Below are 20,329 nucleotides of genomic sequence, written 5' to 3' on the forward strand. Positions count from 1 at the left end.
ACTGTCGCCGCATCAGCAAGTGTCATGGCTGTTAGACAGCTGTGACACATGCAGAGATTGACTGACAAACAGTCAATCTCTGCAAGTGTCACAGCTGTCTAACAGACGTGACAATTGCAGCCGCGGCGACAGTAAAAGAAATGCCAAGCACGCCAAAATACTCTGCGAGCAGCCGAGCTTGCTCGCTGAAAGGGTTAATGAAACCTACTCGCTCAACACTAGTATTAATCATTATGATCCCTTATTATTTTGCTTTAAAAATCTAGGCGTATAAGGACATTGCCAACATAATTATTGTATATTATATGTCCGACTTTATAGATTTACCAATTGTTTTTAACTATTGCTAATAATAAAATATTTGTATTTACTTGTTGAGCTTTGCACATTTTTTGTATAGGTGTTTTTGATAATATTGTGCACATTGGCTTGATAATAATGTAGCTGTGGCCTATCGTTTGTCGGAAATATGTTTTTTTAATATTAATATAGAATTTTTGTCTAAATTCATAGATCTAGAAATTAGATAGCATGTGTGCCAGTGGCTCGTGTGAACCATCCAATACCCATTGGCCTGCCACATCATTGCTTAGCTTCTGGTGTCGGGAGGAAAAATTGGACAAGCTGTTGACTGTGTCATTTTGTTATTATCCTAGAGTTAATCAGTTCCCAAGATGTCTGGTGTAGTCAGTGATCTCATAGCTCCATAATAATAATTTGTAGAAGTACATTTTTTATAACATGGCATATAGTATACAATCTTTCTCTACTCGGGCCAGTGTTACTATTTCTCTAAAGGCTTTTTTCCAGAATAAGGAAAAAAAGGATTTGCTTAGTTAAAAAAAAATCCTGTCCAACCTCTTTTATATCTATTTTGATGGATAGTATTGTTTCTAAGCAGTTGAATTGAAATGGCAGCACCAAGAAGGCAAAGTTGTAAGTTGTGGAAATCACAGGATCAATAGATATGTTAATGATATGCAAATGATAGAAAAAAAAGTGGAAACACAATTTTCAGAAAATCTTGATTTTTTTCAGTATCGTGAGTGAGCGCAGACACATTTGATTCACTTACACACCTTGGCTGCTATCTATGAGGTTACTTATAGTTGTCCGAGGAATCTTCTGCCACACTGAATGCACTTGGGCATCAAATCATCAAGATCCGCTGCTGGCATCTCACTTTTTTAATTGCCGACCAATAATGGCTCAAAAATAATTATAATGGAGACAATGCAAATTAAATGTTGAGAATTGTATTATGTTTCGTCAGAAACTTGAAAAATTTCTACTTTCAATGTAATGGAATTTATTTTATTCTGGACATATTTTAATTCCTTATTTTTAATGTTGTTTTCATCTTTTAGGTACAGAAGTTTAAAGCACTTTAACTATGACATCTGCCAAAGCTGCTTCTTTTCTGGCCGAGTTGCAAAAGGACACAAAATGCACTATCCAATGGTGGAATATTGCACTCCTGTACGTCTATACTCTTACTTTTTTCAATATAGATATTTACCAACTCACTTTTCTTAATGATGTCTTTTCCATTATCCCTTATGATTAGTTCTCATTAGCCATCCATACATATTGGGGAATGAGTGTGCGCAGCTGTAGTTCAGCCCTGTTGATGGACATCATGAGCAAATTTGCTGTATGGTTCCAACCAATTTATAGTAGACGAGACCATTATTACCAGAACAGCTGAAAGTCATCTGATGTGTATAAGTGTATTGTGACTCTTGATCAAATCAAAAATGTGGAATAAAATATAATACTGGGCTACATAGCACCACATACAATAGGAATTCTTCTCAGTAGGGGTGCAATCAGATATCTGTAAATATCTAATCAAGATCAAACCGCAATGCACCTAGTGGCCATCTGCTCTTCCGACTTGGGCGTGACCGCTTAACCCCTTTCTGACGTGGAGTGTAATAGTACGCCCCACATCAGATCTACCTGTTTGGTGCGGGCACTGGCTCTGGGCCCTCTCCCTTCCGGGCACATGTCAGCTGATATATACAGCTGACGTGCCCACAACAGCCGCGGGTGGAATCGCGATTAAATACCGCTGTCAATCTCCGATGGTCGGCTCTCGTAGCAAGTGAGCAATTCTGCTACACACAAGCGATCTGATCATCGCCTGTGTGTAGCAGAGGGGATAAGATAACTGCAGCTTTTAGTCTCCTATGGAGACTATTAAAGCCGGCAAAAAGTGTAAAAAAAAATGTTTTTAAAAATATCAAAAATATATAAAAGTTTAAATCACTCCCCTTTTGCCCCATTCAAAATAAAACAGTAAAAAAAAAAAAAAAACATATTTGGTATCGCCACGTTCAGAATCGCCCGATCTATCAATATAAAAAATAATTAATCTGATAGGTAAACGGCATACCAAGAAAAAAAATCTAAACGCTAGAATTAAGTTTTTTTGGTCGCCGTAACATTGCAATAACGGGCATTTAAAACATCATATTTACCCAAAATGGTATCAATAAAAGCGTCAGCTCGGCGCACAAAAAATAAGCCCTCACCCAGCCCCAGATCACAAAAAATGGAGACGCTACGGGTCTCTGAAAATGGCGCCATTTTGTTTTCACCAATTAAATTAGAAGAACCTATACATGTTTGGTGTCTACGAACTCGTAATGACCTGGAGAATAATAATGGCAGGTCAGTTTTAAAAAAGAAAAAAAAAACAATTGTGGAATTGCACTTTTTCTTGTAATTTCACTGCACTTGGAATTTTTTTCCCATTTTCCAGTACACGATATGATAAAACCAGTGATTACGTTCAAAAGTACTTGTACCGCCACAAAAAATAAGCCCTCACACGGCCATATTGACAGAAAAATAAAAAAGTTATGGCTCTAGGAAGAAGGGTAGCACAAAAAGGCAAAAATGGAAAATGCTCCGGTCATGAAGGGGTTAATAGAAAGATATGAAGCTGTCACACTCTGGTCTGGAGACCTGGCGGCCCCCTCGCGCATTGCTGTCTGATCTGGGTCTGATTTATATGGTTGTCTGAATGCACCATAAATCTTATAGCATACGTTGCCTCTAACTAGATCACGTCGTGGAAATTTTTCCATGTGACTACGCTAATTTCTGGCCCTTTGTTTTAGCTAAAATAAGTAAATCTTGAAGTGGTGAAGCAGGCCTCTTTTAAGAGAAGGACTGAACCCCCAGCAAATTAAATGATGTGGTTCATGATTTTACTGAAAGCCTGTTAAAATAAAAGATCTTTAGCGCTATTATCATGAATGCCCCACTCTTAGCTAGTTTCAGAGCGAATGACTAAAAATGGATGTTGACGCCAGGTTCTTTATTTTGCTCAGTGTTTTTGGCTTCAGTAAACTGCAATCCATGACTGAATTTAGCTTTGAACTTTAAAGTACAATAAAAGGGACTAAGAAATGCTAAGTCCCATTGTCATAAGCCACTAAATAAAGGTAGGTGCCAAGCGCTTCCTGTAAAACATTTAATACCTGAATGCCTACTTTATCAAGGAGAATGCCAAGCAGAATTATAAATCCATTGCAGGATTTGTTTTCTTTTTCTGACACGGTTGCTACTCCACTGCTGTGTGCTTTTGAAAGCATCTCCACAGTTTTCCTGTGTACTGTTGAATTCATGCCATCAGGATCCACATCCACAGAGAGATTTGTTTCCTTTCAGACTACATCTGGAGAAGATGTGCGGGACTTTGCAAAGGTTTTGAAGAATAAATTTAGGACAAAAAGATATTTTGCAAAACACCCAAGAATGGGTTATCTTCCCGTTCAAACTGTCCTAGAGGGAGACAACATGGAGACGTGAGTACTTGCCACTTGGCTTGCAAATAAAATTCCTCTCCTCCCAGTTTATTTATTTATTTTTTTATTTAATACATACCATTTTTGAGTTTTTTTTTCTTTTTGTTCTAGGAAACACAAGCTGATGTGACTTAAACCAACATTAGTATTTCACATGCATACTAGGCAACACAAGAATAATAGTGCCTGGTGGGGTTAGGTGCGTCTGTTGTAGACCGTTGAACCATAATTTCCACCACTTTTTTTACAATGGTGTCAACCAGTATCTGCACAGTACTCCTTAACAGGCAAGCAGCATGTTGGGGTATATGACATATGCCACCCTTTTAATTACACACTGTCATCCAAGATTTTGGTCTATTTAATGGCACAAATAGGATGAAAACAAACACATGCTACATATCAGTAACTACTTGTTCCCTTTTAGTCAAGTATAGAGTTTTACTAATATCCTGTGTTATCTGTGTAGCTTTCTAGCTCAAAGATTGAGGTCCCCCAATATGACTTCCATATGCACTAAAAAGGTATATGGTAAGAAATTCTTTTCAGAAGACATTGCCTTTCCAAGCCATTTTTGTAGACCCTTCAGCCCCAAAAACCAAGAGAGTTACACTTGATAAAAATGTCCCTTATGCTCTGCTATGAATAGGTAAATGCACACCTTAGATGATTAAAGAGAGCATAATAATATGGAGGAGCTCTGTACTATTCTACAGTTAAGTGTGAATAGTGACTTTAATTTTCATGCTCAACATTACTTCAAATTTTTACCTCTCCTTGTTACCTTATATACCAGTAATTGCCGGGTGTTAATTCACCAATAGGTATTAAAATGATGAAGAACCTTATTGCTCACTACTGTAATAAGTAGCAGGTATGATGTTGATAAAGCATTGATGTGTAATGTGACTAGAACACATTTCCATCGTCTCCTCAAATATTGGCTTAATGTACACCATGCAAAACAGTTCGTAATCTAAAGAGTATTTAATCATGGCGATATCAGACACAAAGCAGGTGCAAATGTGAAACTGTTTGCTGCCCCATCTGCCAAGAAGATAACATTTAACATGGATAGTTTAGAAAACCTCCTGTTGATATCAGAGTTCCAGGAGGAGGGTTATCTCTCAATGATGCCATCTGTCCTGTTGCTTGCATGGATTCCCAATGTCCTCATACACCGTAAAACAATAGCGAAGCAGAAAACCTATTACATATACACATTCTACAATATTTACCATGAATAAATGTTTCATAGAAAATGACATTCTCCTTACTCATTACAAATTTCAATGCAAAGATCCATTTTTGCTTTCCAGGTATTTGATTTTCATGTACTGGTTCAGCTTGTATTTCTTGATTTTCGATATGTATGTATGCAAAATTTTCTGCATTGGCTGCTTTAATTGGCATTCATGTTGATATCATAAACCTCATTCCATTTTTTTTTTTCTGCTCTACTTTCTCTTCACCTCCTCATTTTTGTCTTTCAGTCCTGTTACACTGATCAACTTCTGGCCAGTAGATTCTGCGTGAGTACTTTTTCTGTTTGCGCTACTGCTGTTGCTGTCGCCTCCATATGTGCTAATTACACCACTTTTCTTTTTTCCATGAGTTCATCTTCATTCTCCTTTTGAAACTCTAAGTTTGTGATGTGATGTTTATGCATTAAAAAATAAAAGTGCTAGATAGTTGGATAAAACCTTGTTGGAAAATAAGAAGTGAACGTAGACTCTCACCAGTTTAGCATAAAATTCGTCAGTATGGGGTTACTACACTATAAGCTGAGGCTTCCTTTGATTCCTGTAACTGTTTAACATTTCTACAGTTAAGCGAGACCTATATACACAGGTAACTTTGGTATAGAGATAAATAACAACAACCCTCATGCTTTCATGCAATTTATTGCACTATTTGATACCAATGCAAGTGCTAGATTGGGCAAGAAGGAGACGTAAAACTCCATGCTTTTATTTTTTCCATTCCTTTTACAACAACTTCAGGCTTTGGCTTAGACTCCGATCTTTCACCAGGTCAAAAGTGGGGAGTTTTTTGGACTTATTTAATTCCTGCTGCTCTCGTGAGTGTTCGGTTTTTTTTTTCCTTAAATCCACCATACGTTTCCAGAGATATGGGTCTTTATAAATAGTGCTACATTTTATGGTCCTTACCATGGTGGTAGCTCATAGATTAATAATGCAGAGTGGCCTAAGAACATGCCCCAGGGAATCCTGTGCACCACGTCCCCTTAGCACCAAGTAAATAGACCCGTATGATGGATTAAAAAAACAAAACCGGAATACTCGAACACTAAGAATAAAATAAGATCAAGAACTGCCACCTTTTGACCTAGTGACAGATCCTCTTTAAATAATATAATACAAACCATACAAGAAAAAATGCTTATGTTTTTTTTTTTGTTAAATGTAAAAGGTTTGTTTCCAATTAATATAAAATTGAAGTGCAGGTTGGAAAAGTTTTGTCATATTTTAATAGGTTACTCAGATACTAGCATATACAGTTAGGTCAGAAATATTTGGACAGTGACACAAGTTTTGCCATTTTAGCTGTTTACCAAAACTTATTCAAGGTAGTTATATCATCAATGTGGGCTTAAAGTTCAGACTCTCAGTTTTAATTTGAGGCTATTCACATCCTAATTGGACAAAGGGTTTAGGAATTACAGCTCTTTAATATGTAGCTACATCTTATTAGAGGGACCTAAAGTAATTGGACAATTATCTCAAAAGCTCTTTAGTGGGCTATTACCTTGTTAATCCATCATCAATTAATTAGGTAAAGGTCTGGAGCTGATTCCAGGTGTGGCATTTGCATTTGGAAGCTGTTGTTGTAAACCCACAACATGCCGTCAAAAGATCTGTCAATGGAATAGAAACGGGTCATCATTAGGCTGAAAAAAGAAAAAATCCATCAGAAGGATAACATATGTTAGGAGTGGCCAAGGCAACAGTTTGGTTCAATCTGCCAAAAAAAAGTGCACTGGTGAGCTTGGGAACTCAAACAGGCAATGGATATACACGGAAGACAACAGTGGTGGATAATCGCAGAATCCTTTCCATGGCAGAAAAAAAAAACCTTCACAACATCCATCCAAGTGAAGAAAATTCTCCAGGAAGTAGGAGTTTCAGTATCTAAGTCTACCATAAAGAGAAGACTACAGCAAATAGAGAGGGTTCATCACAAGGTGCAAACCATTTATCAGCCTTAAAAATAGAAAAGCTGGATTAAACTTAGCCAAAAAAAATCTAAAGAAGCCAGCCCAGTTCTGGAAATGCATTTTTGGACAGGTGAAGCGAAGATCAACCTGTATCAGAATGATGGGAAGAAGAAAGTATGGGGAAGGCTTGGAGCCGCTCATGATCCCAAGCACACCACATCCTCTTTAAAACATGGTGGAGGCAGTGTGATGACATGGGCATGCATGGCTTCCAATGGCATTGGGTTCCAAGTATTTTTGTGATGTGACTGAAAACGGAAGCAGACAATGATTTCTGAAGTGTACAGGCCGATACTTTCTGCTCAGATTCAAACAAATGCAGCAAGGTTGTTTGGACAGTGCTTCACAGTACAGTGACCCTAAACACTGCGAAAGCAACCCATGAGTTTTTAAGGCAAAGAAGTGGAATATTCTGCAATGTCCGAGTCAGTCACCAGATCTCAACTGCATCAAGCATGCGTCACACGCTTAAGACAAAGGTTAAAGGGAATCGGTCAGCAAGTTTTTGCTACCTCGTCTGAATCCAACGATGTATCATTTAGTTGTCCTGGGTGCAGCCATTCTGACAGTTTTTAGATTTAGCAATGCAGCAGAGCTGAGAAAGCTAATCCCGCCCACACCAGCCTCTGTATAGACAGTGAAGTGCTTATCACAGAAGGGGGCGGAGTCTGGCTTGGGCTCAGGCACTGCTGTGTCCCAGCAATGATTATCTCCTGGTGCTAAAATAATTATTGCTAGTAAACAAAAGCACCAAGCTCGATAAGAGAGGCATCTCTGAAATCTGTGTTATAACCCCTACGGCATGCTGTCTTCACTTTATATAGAAATAACTTACAGCTGACAGGTTCCCTTTAAGGGAGAAAGACCCACAAACAAGCAACATCTGAAGTCTGCTGGCTGGAAAAGTATTAGAGGAGGACACCCTCTGTTTGGTAATGTCCATGGCTTCCAGACTTCAGGCAGTCATTGACTGCAAATGATTCTCTACAAAGTATTAAAAATGAACATTTTATTTATGGTAAAGTTAATTTGTCCATTTAGTTTTGAGCCCCTGAAATGAGGAGTTATGTAGAGAAATGGTGGAAATTCCTAAATGTTTCACAAGATATTTTTGTTCAACCCCTTTAATTAAACCTGAAGTCTACACTTCAATTTCATCTCAGTTGTTTAATTTTAAATAAAAAAAATAGGGGCAGGCAGACCCCAAATCGCGAAGATTCGGTCACTATCCACATATTTCTGGACCTAACTAGTAGTTTATATAACGGATTATAGATGACCATCACCTTTGTGGAGAAGAGATTGTGGGAATCCTTGAATGTATCAAACAATTTCATCATGTTTGCATCAGTAATACTTTAGGCCATGTTCCCACATGTTTTTTCAGTCAGAAATCTGCAGAAAAACTGATCTCTGGCAGGAAATCAGCTGCGTCAAATCTGCAGGTTTTGCTGCGTCTTTTGATGCGTTTTTTTCAGGGGTTGTTAACTGTCCTGTCTTTTTATGCATGTACATAAAGTTCTGTGGAAAAAAAAAGAACCCCATTCTATTTTGCAGTCAAAAACGCTGAAAAAATTTACCTGCGTTTTTTCAGCTTTTTTTCACCACCTATTACTTCCTATGGGTGAAAAAACGTTGAAAGAAGTGACATGCTCTATTTTCCAAACACACAACCAAGGCACAAAATACGCAGAAAAAGAAACACAAGATGTGGAAACAGAGAATTTTGGTTTCTCATAGACTTTGCTGGTACTGAAAAACGCAGCTGAAAAATTGCATGAAAATCTGCAGCAAAATACGCTGAAAAACACAACGTGTGAGAATATAGCCTTACGACTAGTGTCTTTAGGAACTCTAGAGCCATCCCGTAACCTTGCTAAGTAATGTAGCTGAAGATTGTTAACAGACTTTGACTTGAGTGGCAGAGTTTTCCCATTGATGGCAAATGCCTTGACAACATGAGGAGGTCTCCATACCCCTTACCACAAACACCATATTATTAGTTGTATGGCTATGTTATGTATGAACTTTTTAGGAATTTTTAGAAATGCACCAAACAAAAAGGGTAATTATAAAATAAAGAAAGAAATGAAAGAAGTCTTTACCGCCAGTGCTGCAACCAGTACTGGTGGAAGTTACTTGTACCTGCAGCGTCAGTGACCTCAGTGGTCAGTTGACTATATGTTTGGGTCATAATCACTTCCTGTCCACCTAAGCACAGGGCTCAAGCACTTCATTTGATATTTTATAACAATCCCTTCCCTCTGTCCAGTATTGAATAAAGGGTGGTAACCCCTTTAAGCCCTGGTCTACAAAGAAAGACCTCAGAATGGTTTGATAGGTGGTTCTTCAGATCCATTGAGGTCAGAATAACGTCTAATATTAATTCAGTAGCGTTAATTTGTTTTGAGGAATATGGCATATAATGCCTTTGAGGTAAAACTGGTAAACTTAAAGCTATAGGTGCCAATGTCAATGGAAATGAAATGCTGGCATATTCAGCACTTTTTTCTTGAACACCCAACCTTGTGATTCCACTGTATCCATTGAACCTATCATTTTAGATATTGAGGATCATCAAGAGGGTGAATTGCCTTTCAGCTCATGGCTCAAGCACCCATGTATAAAACTGCATAAAGTTTCATGAGCATGCACAAGGAATCATTAGACTATTGCAGGCTGAATAGGTTTTCTCAAAGAAATAGATCTCTTTGGTAAAGGGTGTAAAGAATGCAAATTGAAAGGGCTGTCAGAAACACGGGCAATGCCGATTAAACTAATGTCTATGTGACCTGTATTTGTTATGCCCCAGTGTGTAACAGGAGAGCAGGGAAAGATCTGCCATGCTATACGGTACATAAATTCCTCCTCTGAAATATGAGAATGCATGTTGTATTTTATATGCTGGCTGTATGCTTAGAACTAATGCTGTCTAAACCTAACCACTGCAAACTATTAGCCGTGATAATTATGGAACGCAGACTGAATGGAAGAGATTTGCATTCTAGCATAAACTCATGCATATTACCGCTCTGTTTCTTAGCATAAATTTTCACATTTTTATGTAAACAGGCAACATTACATAAATTCCCAAGTAAATATGCAATACTGTAAATGGAAGCAATCAGGTGTTTTACAGAGATTTTCCTTGCTTTGTTAAATTTTAACAAATTACTCCTACTTAACTATCTGTTCTCCATCCCTAAAAGTAAAGACGCCTCTAAGGCCAGCTAGCTACACTGTCAAATGTCCTATTATTCTTTGCCAGTGGTGGTATCAGGGAATTAATGAGGTTAATCATCTTGTGCAACATAATGAGATTGATAAAGAGAAATGGCTCCATTTTTAGGGTACGTGTAATGCAAAATAACGCTCTTTTCCCAGCCTGTTGTATGAGATGGTTGACGACTAAAATGTCAAATCCCCCATTCCCACACTCAATTAATTTCTGTGTAAGCTGGAACAAACAGATAAGGATTGAAATGGTACTGATATTGTATGTACTGGAAGTTTTTCCTTTCTATATTGTTTTACTGTTATTTAAATTTCTATATTTCAATTAAACTACATAAGCCATTCTATTGTCTTTTATTTTTTGGCTTTCTGCCTCGGGTTTTTTTTTCTGTAAAATTTCATATATTAGCATTTTAGAACCCATTCCTCCAGTTTCTCTTCAACTAAGTTGTCAAAAGGTGTAGTCAGAATGGTACAGAAGAGTTGCATCATTACTACTTCACAGGTTAACAGTGGTGTACAGCAATTGCACCTTTTTATTTTATTTTTAAAAACATAATCCCCAATTCATCAAGACTGGTGTCTTTGCATGCCAATCGTGATGAAGGGTGCTCTAGAGTAGCATATGCCAAATTTATTAAAACGCCTGCTTCTCTTAGTGAATTTGCCGCATCTTTCAGCTGCCATACACCAGTCAGGGACTGAAGTAGAATTCTGCTAAAAAAAAACTGATGAATTTGTTGACCGTGTATTGTTTAAAGGGAAGCTGTCAGGTGATTCATGTTGCCCAATCTGCTGTTAATAATAATAGCAGCCTGGCTGCATGATTGCAGATGGGTATATCTTTCCCTGAAATGCCCTAGTGGTGGTTTACCTTCTGAACATTTCATAGAAAAAATACTTTGAACATCCCGTTGGAGACCTAGCCGGAGACCAGACTAGTCCAGCGCCGCCCCCGGCTGACACTTCCCATCGCTGCTGGAAGTAATTGATGTCTTTCCCTATGTAGATTCTAGGGAAAGACCTGTCAGTCACCTGCAGCTGCGCTAGGAAGAGATGGGCAGGGGTGGTGCCAGACTAGTCTGTAGAGATGAGCGTTGTTCTACTCGAACTGTTCGCCAATCTCAAATTCGAGCTGTTTTGGGCGGTGTTCGAGCCGTTCGGCGAACACGAACAATTTGATAAAAATTCGGCTGTTCGAGGTTATGTTCGATAACTGTTCGTGCACCAAAATCATAACTGGATTTTTTCTCAGTAATGATGAAAATTAATGTTAATACGCAGTTTGAGTGTACAGCGGGGTGGGGGGAGGGGCAGGGGATGGATCTCTGCAGGAACAATGAAGATCTCCATTTTTTTTTCTCTTTCCCGCATTTGCAGTGGGGAGGTGCAATCTGTCAGCCTATCAGCAGCGCACACACGGAGCGAAGTGCTTTTTTTCACACAAGCAAGGGCATGTGTCATTGGCAGTGTATGTCACATGTCCTTGCCCTATAAGACCAAGCCATTTTCCCCGTCGCCACCATTTTCTCACTGCTGCAGCTACGTGTTAGATGTTGCTGTGTGCGCTATACCTTGTTAATTTCAAGCCAATTTTCGCACAAATATACAGATAGCTTGGGAGTAGGGAATAGTTGTGATTGCAGTCCTTTTAAGGACTAGGTTACAGCATTTCCTACGACTTTTATCAGGGAGGTCTGTGCTCTTAAATAGATAGGTTATGGGAGTAAAGACTAATTGTAATTGGAGTCCTTTTCAGGACTAGGTTACATCAGTTCCTATCAGTTTTTGCCAGGCAGGTCTGTGCCAGTGCTGTGCAAGTTTTTTTCACAGCATTTGGCTGAATCTAGCAAAGCTAATCCTTTTTGGCCTATTGCAGAGTGTGTTAGTCAGTGGAGTAGCCTATCTGTGCTGCAAGATATACCACATGTGTATAGAATACCAATTTTTTTACTGCACCTAGTGAAGTAAAATCTTTTGGGCATAGCATCATTCTATTAGTCCATCTATACTGAACTCCATCAGGTTGCAAATTAAAAATAATTTGTATCTGCATCTACAGTACCTCTGAAAAAATATTTGGGCTTCTAGCTGTGTGTGGGACTTGTTGTATTAGTCCATCTATACTGACCTCCATCAGGTTGCAAACTGAATATATTTTTTTCTGCATCTACCTCTGAAAAAATATTGGGCTTCTAGCTGTGTGTGGGACTTGTTGTATTAGTCCATCTATACTGACCTCCATCAGGTTGCAAACTGAATATATTTTTTTCTGCATCTACCTCTGAAAAAATATTGGGCTTCTAGCTGTGTGTGGGTCTTGTTCTATTAATCCATCTATACAGACCTCCATCAGGTTGCAAACTGAATATAATTTTTTTCTGCATCTACCTCTGAAAAAATATTTGGCCTTGTAGCAGTGTGTCGGACTTTCTCTATTAGTCCATCTATACTGACCTCCATCAGGTTGCAAACTGAATATATTTTTTTCTGCATCTAACCCAGCCAATAGTTTTGGCCTAATACCACAGTTTGGCCACTCAGCTCTGCTCGGTTACCATCCATTGTTTTTTTGTGCAAACAACTCCAGAGTTGTGAATTAGTTAACCACCAAAATGAGTGGAAAAAGGCCTGCTGCTGGTGGAAAGGGGAATAGGCGTGTTGGGAAGGGGAAAAAAGGTTGTGTCCGTGGGGTAGGTGTTAAAGCAACAGTAACATCTGCAGAAGAAAGACCATCTTCCAGCCAAACTAAAATGTCTACTTCTTTTAGCGGACAATGTGATAAGATCCCTTTCTTACGGCCACGCCAATCGCTACAAATTCCAGATGAGGCACAAAAACAGCAGGTGCTTCAACGGATATCAAGTGCTCCTTTAAGTGGGCTCTCCTCCACATCAACTTCAACATCACAAATACTCCAGTCCTCAAAGGTGTCACCCAAATCGCACTTGCTTCCTCACAGCTCCCAAATCTCCAGTTGCCCGTCTGAGTATGAGGTAGAACAGATGGTTGAGTCTGCAGAGCTGTTTACTCATACTATAGCCTGGGAATCAGAGGTTGACTCCAGCGCTTCTGTGAATCCAGACGAGGAAATGATCTGCACTGATGCCCAGAATCTTTATGAGTCGGATCCAGGACCAGACGCAGAAGGTTCTGACCATAATGTAGACCCTCATTCCCAAACTGTAACTCCTGTTGGTGGAGACAATGAGGAAGACGATGATAAGACTCAAATACCTGATTGGAGCGACAACTTTAGTTTTTTGTCAGGGCAGGAACAGGTTGGCTCTGAGGACGACGGGTGTGATAACACACAGGGTGATGATGATGAGGTTGGAGATCCCACTTACTGTCAACCCACAGTCAGCCAAGAGATGAGGTCAGCAGAGGAGGTGGAGAAAGATGCTAGTGACGACGAGGTCAGGTTGTGCCTTCCTGGACAGAGACGTAGTACTGGAAGCACGTCAACAACTGCATCCTCAAACACAACTCTGCCTCTCACCACAAGTCGTGGTGGCTCTTCAGGTCGCATGGGTGCTAAGCCTTGCATAGCCTGGGCATTTTTTCAGATCGATAAAGATGACCCAACTCGTGTTATCTGTAACATTTGTCAGCAAAAGCTCAGTAGAGGCCAAAAAATACATAGTTTGAGTACTTCATGCATGAACCGGCACATGGACATGAAGCATAAGTTGCAGTGGGAAGCTCAGTGTGCTACAATGCGGCCTAGCCGGCCGGGCCAACCACCGTCTGCCATATCTTGTGCATCCGCGGCCTCTTCATCCTCTGTGACTGGGGGGACAGCAGTCACACCTGTTTTGGGGCGCAGACCTGCCACCTCTTTACCCGCAACAGCCAGCGTGATTGGCAGGTCATCATTTTCTTTGGAGGTGGTAACAGCAGCTGGTGTTGAGCGCTGTCCGACATCGATAGCACCACCTTTGGATCAAGGCAACCTAACATGTCCGCCTGCATCTTCCTCACAGACCGGCAGTTTGCCGGGGACACCCTTATCAACCCCGTCTAAGCACAATAGCCAGCCCTCGGTCCCTCAGATGTGGACAAGTAAAAGACCATTTCCTCCTAGCCATGAGAAAGGTAAGAGGTTGAATTTCACCATCTGCAAGCTCTTGGCTACAGAAATGCTGCCTTTCCGCCTGGTGGACACAGAGGATTTTCGAGACCTTATGTCCGTCGCAGTGCCCCAGTACCAGATGCCCAGTCGGCACTACTTCTCAAAGAAAGGTGTGCCTGCGCTCCACCAGCATGTCGCACACAACATCACCGCTTCTTTGAGAAACTCTGTGTGTGACAGGGTGCATTTCACCACAGACACTTGGACGAGTAGGCATGGACAGGGGCGTTACATGTCGCTGACTGGGCACTGGGTAACTATGGTGACAGCAGGACAAGGGGCTGCTGTCCAAGTCTTGCCGTCCCCACGAGTTGTGCGTCAATCCTCTTTATGTCAAAGTTCCTCCACTGCTTCTGCCTCCTCAACCTCCTCTCGGTCTTGCACCTGCACCCAAAGCCTGTCTGGTCATGCCACAAGCTTTCTAACTGCGCAGAAGGGATCCTGCACACCTCCTTACTATGCTGGCAGTAGGGCTCAACGTCATCAGGCGGTTTTTACATTGAAATGTCTGGGAAATGTGAGTCACACAGCTGAGGAGTTGTGGTCAGCTCTGGAGAACCAATTTCATGAATGGTTGTCTCCACTGGACCTGAAACCAGGGAAGGCCGTGTGCGACAATGCTGCAAACCTGGGTGCGGCCCTTCGCCGGGGCAATGTCACACACGTGCCTTGTATGGCTCACGTGTTGAACCTGGTTGTCCAGCAATTTTTAGCCCACTATCCCAGACTAGATGGCCTTCTGCAGAGGGCACGGTCGCTGTGTGCTCACTTCCGCCGTTCGCATCCCGCAGCTCAGCGACTTACATCTCTACAGAAGTCGTTGGGCCTGCCACTTCACCGGCTAAAATGCGATGTGCCTACCCGGTGGAATTCAACTCTGCACATGTTGCAGCGACTGTGGCAGCACCGACAAGCCCTGGTGCAATACGTTCTGACGTATAGCCTGGGCCAACGAGATTCAGAGGTGGGGCAAATCACGCTGGAGGAGTGGTCTCAGATCAGGGACCTATGCACCCTTCTGCACAGTTTTGAAATGGCGACGAAGATGTTTAGTGCTGACGATGCCATTATCAGCATGACTATTCCGGTGATTTACATGCTGGAGCACATGTTAAACAGAATTCGGAGTCAGGTGGTGGCACAAGAGGAGGTGGAGGAAGTAGAGGAGGAGGAGTTGTATGCGGAAGGGCTAACATCTGCAAGGTCCAGACGGTCGGCAGCACCAAGGCGGCAGGCATGTGAGGGTGGGGGAGATGGTTTTACCAGGGCGCATGGTAGCAGCCAAACTAGTGAGGAAGGTGCAGGAGCCCAGGAAGAAGTGGAGAACGAACTGATGGAAGACTCATCAGATGAGGGAGACCTTGATCACATTTCTGTTGTGCGAGGTTGGGGGGAGAGGACAGAGGAAGGAAGCATGATTGTTACCTCGCCACCAACACAACAGGGACTTGGTGCTCCTGGATGCGCAACACACATGAGTGCCTTCTTGCTGCACTACCTGCAACATGACCCTCGAATTGTGAGAATTAGAAATAATCCTGACTACTGGGTTGCCACACTGTTAGATCCCCGGTACAAAAGTAAATTTGCAGAAATTATTCCTGCCATAGAAAGGGATGCACGCATGCAGGAGTATCAGCAGAGACTGTTGCAGAATCTTACATGTGCTTTTCCACAAAATACCAGTGGTGCACGTAGTGAATCTCACAGTTCCAACTTGCCAACCGTGGGACCGTCAAGTGTTCAGCACTCAAACCGTAACAGAACCACAGTATCTGGTGGTAACATCAATTTTGCGGAATCATTTCACCACTTTTTTAGCCCATCCTTTGGAAGGCCACAGGAGACAAGAAGTCTGACACACAGTCAACGCCTAGAGACGATGGTACAGGAGTATCTCCAAGTAAACATTGAAGCCACGACTGTGTCACTGGACCCTTGCTCTTTTTGGGCTTCCAATCTGGATAAATGGCCGGAGCTAGCCACTTACGCCTTGGAGATCTTGTCATGCCCCGCAGCCAGCGTTCTGTCTGAACGTGTGTTCAGCGCTGCTGGTGGTGTGCTGACAGATAAGCGCACGCGGCTCTCCACTGATAATGTAGACAGACTCACGTTCATAAAGATGAACAAATCATGGATCCGAAACGACTTTTCTACCCCTGTGTCATCCTGGGGAGAGTAAAAGCTTGATGATTGTTTAAAATCACCCTACCAACCGTTTTAAGCTTTCAAATTACTAATCATGTTTATCTGTATCTTGACTGGAAAATAATTTGGGCTTTGTAGCAGTGTGCAGCACTGATCCTATTAGGCCATCTATAATAAGCTCCACCAGATTTAAAATTAAAAATAATTTTTAGCTGCATCTAGCCCGGAAAATAATTTTGGGGCTCCGAGATGCGCAAGACACATAAGTGCCTTCTTGCTGCACTACCTGCAGCATGACCCTCATATTGTCAGAATTCGAAGTAATCATGACTACTGGGTTGCCACACTTTTAGATCCCCCAAACTTTTCGATCAACCTTTTCATTTTAATAAAGACCAAAAAAATGGTCATTTTTGAAATTATAAGCATTAGCAGGTTGTTAGAAACTGAAATCAAACAGTTTTCAACTCAAAACTTTATTCTAGGTGATGTTACATTTTCACATAGGACCCCTTGTTCGAAAGGAGCTTCTGAACTCTCTCGTCCATTGAATTTGTCAGGTTTTGGATGGTTTCTGCTTCAATTGTTTTGCATGAGGACAGAATACCCTCCCAGAGCTGTTGCTTAGATGTGAACTGCCTCCCGCCATCATAGACACTCCTTTTAATGATGCTCCAAAGGTTCTGAATGGGGTAGAGGTCAGGGGAGCATGGGGGTCACACCATAAGTTTGTCCCCTTTTATGCCCATATCAGCCAGAGATGCAGATGTTTTATGTGCAGCATGAGATGGTGCATTATCATGCAGAAAAATGATCTTGCTGTGAAATACACGGTTCTTCTTCTTGAACCATGGCAGGAAGTGCTGTTTGAGAAAATCCACATACATTATGGAGTTCATCTTTAGCGCCTTCAGGGATCCTAAAGGGGCCGACAATCTCTCTCCCCATGATTCCAGCCCAAAACATTACTCCACCTCCTCCTTGTTGGCGCTGTAGCCGTGTTTGCGTGGGGTGTCCATCAACCAGCCATCCTCCACTCCATTCATCTGGACCATCGAGCGCTGCACGGCACTCATCCGTGAACAAAACAGTTTTGAAATCAGTCTTCATGTAATGTTTGGCCCACTGGAGCCGTTTCTGCTTGTGTGAAGTGGATAGAGGAGGTCGACAGGATGGCGTATGCACAGCTGCAAACCTCTGAAGGACCCTGCATCTTGTTGTTCGGGGGACGTTGGAGGCACAAGCAGCTTCAAAAACTTGTCTGCTGCTATGACAAGGCTTTTTTGCCGCTGCTCTTTCAACCTGACGTAATTGCCTGTAGGAAAGAGTCCTCAATTTGCCCTTATCAGCACGCACACGTGTGTACTGTGAATCAGCTACATACTTCTTGATTGCCAAGACACTTCATCCTGATCATCGCACAATGTTGATTGTAGTCATGCCTTGACCTAAACACTCCACAATTTGTTGCTTCTCAGCAGCCGACACATCCTTTTTCTTTCCCATTTTGGCAGAAAATGTAGGCTGCTGAATAATGTGAGAGAGCCTTCTTAAGTAGTCTTGCCTTTCATTGGACACACCTGACAAACGAATTAGCACTGGTGTCTGCAATTGCTTACAGTGATATAAAGAGCCCTGACACACATCACCATCAATGAGTTTAACTGACAAACAAACAAATTCTTCCCTTATCACTCCTAAACACTTTTTGCATAATAATTTGGAACACAGTGTACATGTGCTTTTCCACAAAACACCAGTGGTTCACGTAGTGAATCTTACAGTTCTAACTTGCCAACCGTGGTCTGTATGGAGTTGTTCAATAAAGGGCCCAAAATTAAGATAACATAGATGGGAGAGGTCTCTATGAATAGGAATTCCTAAGTATTTGATACCCTGTGAGGGCCAGGCAAAGGGAAAGTTGGACTGGATGGAATCCTATATGGATTTGGGGAGGGAGACATCGAGGGCCTCAGACTTCGCTGCATTGATTTTAAAATTTGACCATGTAACAAAGTGATCTATTTCAGCCATAACAGCATGGATGGATATATGTGATTGAGTGATATATACTAGGACATCATCAGCAAATAGAGAGCACTTGTACTCGGTGCCTCCCACCTCAATCCACCTAATATTGGGGTTATGGCGAATTGATGAGAGCAGGTGCTCCGTCACTAGGATGTATAAGAGAGGGGACAGAGAACATCCCTGCCTTGTCCCATTGGTGATTGTGAAAGGTGATGAAAATGTTCTGACGCGCCCCCTGGGCCTTGGGACACCCGGAGCCAGACCCTTTTTGGTGGATGCTGGTGGTTGTAGTCTCCGTGGCGGCAACCCGGTTCCGTGGCTCAGGGCGGTCAAACCAGTGGCGTAACTATTTATGTGGTTTTGATGTTTAAATGTCCGACTACGCCACCCGTGGATTGCGGCCAGAGTGAACCGCCGCTCCAGGGCAGACCGCTGAGGCTGGTGTTGTGGGTGCAGCAGAGCGTAGCATAACTCCCCACGGGAGGAGTATAGCCTCAGGGCAGTGTATGCGGAGGATGGGGGTGATGGTGCAGGGCAGCAGCAGTAATGACACGGAGTCAGTGATGCAGTCCAGGGCCTTTACTCACAGTTCTTATTATCCAGACCACGTCTGCAGGTAACGGCTGCCCACGTCGTACTGTGCTCACCAGGTGAGGGGCTCAGACAACTCCCAGATAACTTTGGAGCGCTTCACAGGACCCCCTTTGTGTGTCCTTTGTCTGGCCTTTCTTACCAACCCTTCTGTCCGGCTGCCTCGGGCCTCCTCTTGGTAAACTTGGCGCCAGTTTCCCTGACCCTATGTGGTGCCTTCCTAGCGGGTGTAGCGAGGGGCTGCGCCACATAAAATGTCACAGCCTCCTGTTTCTAGCTGAGGGTTGTTTCCTGCCTCCACTAGTTTCGGGGACCGGTCTCCCCCTTTGGCCTGACCCCTCCACGCAGGTGGATTCTGGCGTGCGGTGGCGACTCGCCCGTCCGCACCCCTGAGATCCCTTCGTTCCTCGTTCCTGGAGCCTTCTCCGCTCCTCTTCCTTCCTTCTCCCTCTTCCAGGCCTGGGCCTCTGTTACTAGGCCCGCCTCCGGAGCAGAGCTCATGCAGAGCCCCTGCTCCCTGCCACTTCTGCTCAGACTTCTCTGCACTGAACTAAGATGGTGCCCACCTTTTATACTCCCTTCTCAATGCACCCAGGAACTGCTTCCTCCCTGCTCCTGCACTACAGGGTTCCCCTTCCTCAGTGTTCCCTCCCCCCACTCCAGCCAGGGACAGGGACTGTCGTGCCCATCTCAGGGGCATATTGGTCGCCCTGCCCCACGGCAATGTGGTGTAATGCATGCAGGTGTCGGGTCCTGATCCACACTACATCCTTACCTGAGAGTGAGATATCACACCTCTGGGTGAGGTGCAATACCTCTGTAGCAACCGAGCCCTCAGGGTGCTATAGTTCCATTTATCTTCAGCCTAGGTGACGTATTGCGATACAGGGCCGTGATTTTGGCTATAAAAGGGTCCCCTAGACCCCTACCCCAAGCTTTTTAAGAGAATCATATATGGCGTGCCAGGAGACTCTATGGAATGCTTTCTCAGCATCCAACGAGAGTATCTAATTACAAATTTTTAACTGCATCTAGCCCAGGAAATACTTTGTGCCTAGTAGCAGGGTCTGCTAGTCAGCGGATTATCCCGGCTGTTAAGCAAGCTACACCACCTGTAGTTTGGACACTTCATTT

General features: G+C 42.6%; 1 protein-coding gene across 15 annotated transcripts in view; it reads left to right on the forward strand.

Moving 5' to 3' along the window:
* The window catches only part of DMD (dystrophin), a 3,940,859-nt gene that overhangs the window by 3,849,816 nt on the left and 70,714 nt on the right, over nt 1-20,329 (forward strand). For all 15 annotated transcript variants that reach the window (XM_073664716.1, XM_073664719.1, XM_073664714.1 and 12 more), the window contains 3 exons: nt 1,368-1,479; nt 3,682-3,818; nt 5,312-5,350. In XM_073664716.1, the coding sequence (XP_073520817.1) occupies nt 1,368-1,479; nt 3,682-3,818; nt 5,312-5,350 (288 nt within the window). The remainder of the gene's footprint in view (nt 1-1,367; nt 1,480-3,681; nt 3,819-5,311; nt 5,351-20,329) is intronic.

This window comes from Phyllobates terribilis, unplaced genomic scaffold (assembly GCF_046119375.1).
Source record: "Phyllobates terribilis strain yellow unplaced genomic scaffold, ASM4611937v1 Scaffold_2__4_contigs__length_985480577, whole genome shotgun sequence".
NCBI classification, from domain to species: Eukaryota; Metazoa; Chordata; class Amphibia; order Anura; family Dendrobatidae; genus Phyllobates; species Phyllobates terribilis.